At 44.9% G+C, this 2,862-nt stretch overlaps 1 protein-coding gene across 2 annotated transcripts in view; it reads right to left on the bottom strand.

Annotated features, from left to right (window-relative positions):
• Positions 1-2,862, bottom strand: part of necab2 (N-terminal EF-hand calcium binding protein 2) — a 111,664-nt gene that overhangs the window by 74,219 nt on the left and 34,583 nt on the right. For both annotated transcript variants that reach the window (XM_031875696.1, XM_031875694.1), the window contains exon 3: positions 320-428. In XM_031875696.1, the coding sequence (XP_031731556.1) occupies positions 320-428 (109 nt within the window). The remainder of the gene's footprint in view (positions 1-319; positions 429-2,862) is intronic.

Here is a 2,862-nt window from a genome sequence, read left to right as displayed (position 1 = left end):
CACACACACACACACACACACACACACACACACACACACACACACACGCACAAATCAAAAGTGTGATACTGAGGCTGTGCAGAGGTCTCTCCTCTTTTTCATAATTGAAAGTGAGATGTGATCAAAAACAAAAGTCACGGTGGAGTGGGCACATAAAACACCTAGACGGTGCAGAAATGTGCACGTAGTATATGCAGATTTATTTCATGCAGCTATACACAGCCGTCTCTCATGCTGCGTGCACACACACACACACACGCACACACACACACACACACACACACACACACACACACAGAAGTGGTATAGTAGTGCTGACCTGGTGTTATCAGAGTCGATGGAGTGAAACAGCTTCTCCAGCTCTTCCTCGTTCAGCGTGCCATCGGAGAAGAAAGCCTGGAACTCATCCAGAGACAGCTTACCATCATCTGCAGGAGACAGACACACACACACAACTGTGAAATAATTTGCAGTAGGAAGCAACCTTCTTTGTGTATGCCAAAAAACGTAATGTTAGTCAATATTATTATCAGTTTATCGTATCTCCACTGTAACTGCCTGTACTTCTGTCTCAGTCAAACTTTCTGCTTACATCTAACCTTTACTTAATGCGGTCACCATCACTGTTACACAATGCATCAAACCGACTATGAGATCACATGGCCCCAAACCCTGCTTCCTCTCACCTGTTATTTAATCTATTTCAAGGTTTTATTTGTAATTTTTTTAAGCTTGTCTGGGCCTGACAGGGATCTGCACCTCAGACCACTTAACCCTGTAATGTATGAGTCAGACTGAAGCCTCAGATACTTAAAACTGTTCCTCGGTCTGTAACCTAGCACTCTGGTTTCTGAGAGGGCAAAGTCTGTACTATCTCAAATAAATCTATCTTTTCTATACAACTTGTTTGGCTTTAGTCACCCCTATCTTGTTCTAAGTTCATTCTTTTGTAGCCATGGTTGTGAGCATTGTTATTTTTATTCAATCTTGATATTTCCTACATGTCTGCTTTGCTGTACCGTGCTCCCACCCTCACAAGCACACACACATACACAAAGGCTCAGTGTGATCCCAGCCTTCGGTGCTTTCTCTAGCTGCTGTGAAATCAATCCAGCATGCGCCGCAGTCTGCTGCAAACCTTTAGCCGTATCCCTGCTGCCTGTCTGTCCGTCTGTCTCTGCACTTTGCAAAGCACACAAGGCCGATTATGTTTCAAGGCCTTTGGGGAAGCATCGATAAACAACAAGCTCTTGGAAAAAATACTGGATTACTGCTTCTGTTATGTTGACTCGAGCGCTACGAGCCTTTGTTGCCACGGTCCTGTGTTTCCCGGGTGCTTCACTCCCTCAATGTGGTAAAAGAAAGTCCATCTCTGTCGTGTCGTGATCGCTGCTTCCTAAAGACTGCAACACTGTAGAATGATACCTGTACTCTTTTTACTTCATTACAATTAGAGAAAAGTAAATGTTTCAAGCCCTGGTTGACAGTTCTCTGTTTGCACCTATGACCACACCCATCAGTGATGTCACGGTGTACTGGAGCACACTTCTACATCACTGCAGCGGGATGAGAAGTTAAAACACTACAGGTCTGCCTTCTCTCCAATATAATGGGACCACAGGGCACTCGGCTTGTGGTGCTCAAAGCGGCAAAAAAACAACATTTGAATGTATATAATCTCACCAGCAATGTCTCTTTCCAACAAATCATGACCCGGTGACTTAAGATAATATACAGACCTTGTTGTGAGCGGTTTGATGTAGGAACTATTTTCTTTCTACCAAACTACACCCACCAACCGCATCAGCGCACAGAAGAAAGCGTGCATCTACTCATGGACCAGAGGCTTGTGACAGCGAGAGATGTAAACATTACAGCGTCCTCCTCAGCTGGGATGTAACGTTAGCGAGCTCAATGGTGCCAGGTGAGCTAGCAGTGTTGGTTAGCTATCAACTATAAACCTCAGCCTCTCGTCCGGGAGTAGATGCCTGCTTTCTTGTGTGCGGTGATACGGTTGGCGGGTGTAGTTCTGTAGAAAGAAACTAGTTCCCACATGAAAATGCTCACAACAAGGTTTGTGGATTATGTTGAGGAACAGGGTCATTCAAATCTGACATCATTTATCATTAGTAATAGGTTTTTATTCTGCACCTAGATACCGCGGAGTCCTTTTATAACCAATTCAACAACCAACCAACTAACCAAAGCAGTGTGAGCTTTTCTGCGGTAGAGTGGTGGCGATGCAGTAGGGAGTGGCTGTCCATGGCTTTTCACTCCATCCGGCTTGTTTCTGCTTGCTAGGATGCCTGACTGTCTGTCTCACCACATGATGCAGAGCTAGATATCAAATATTAATTCCTTGCCCTCAAAGTGTGTTTGTCCTTGAGTGTGGCTGACTGGATGTAGCAGGTTGAGCTGTGGGACCACTGCAGAGCGCTGGGAGCCCAAAGGGCCAGGAGGACTACAGCCATATAAGAGGGTTGCATTCAAATGCGCTGCTGTTAAGTCTGCCTCATCGATTCCCTCTGCTGGTTCTCAGTTACAGGATTTGGGGCGAGCATATGTTTGTGAAATCTCATTTTATTACCAAGAATCTGTTCATTTTATATTGCCCCTTTCTTTTCTTCTGCTGCTATTTTATTGCCTTGGTTTACTGCCTCTGAGTGTGGCTGACACACATCCAGAAGAGAGACAGAGCTCTCTGGCTTCACATGCTTTTCGAAAACGGACTAACAAACTGTCAAAAAAAAAAACTTCTAGGAACTCCACAACCATAGCTATCCACACTCTTTTAGGCTGTCGTCTCCACCTCACTTCACACCCATCTCCCTATTAGTCTCACCATATTTTTTATCCCCCCCC

The sequence above is a fragment of the Anarrhichthys ocellatus genome, unplaced genomic scaffold (assembly GCF_004355925.1).
Source record: "Anarrhichthys ocellatus isolate YVR2014 unplaced genomic scaffold, GSC_Weel_1.0 scaffold93, whole genome shotgun sequence".
NCBI lineage: Eukaryota > Metazoa > Chordata > Actinopteri > Perciformes > Anarhichadidae > Anarrhichthys > Anarrhichthys ocellatus.
The sequence above is the reverse complement of the archived record's forward strand: the minus strand, read 5'-3'. Positions and strand labels throughout refer to the sequence as shown.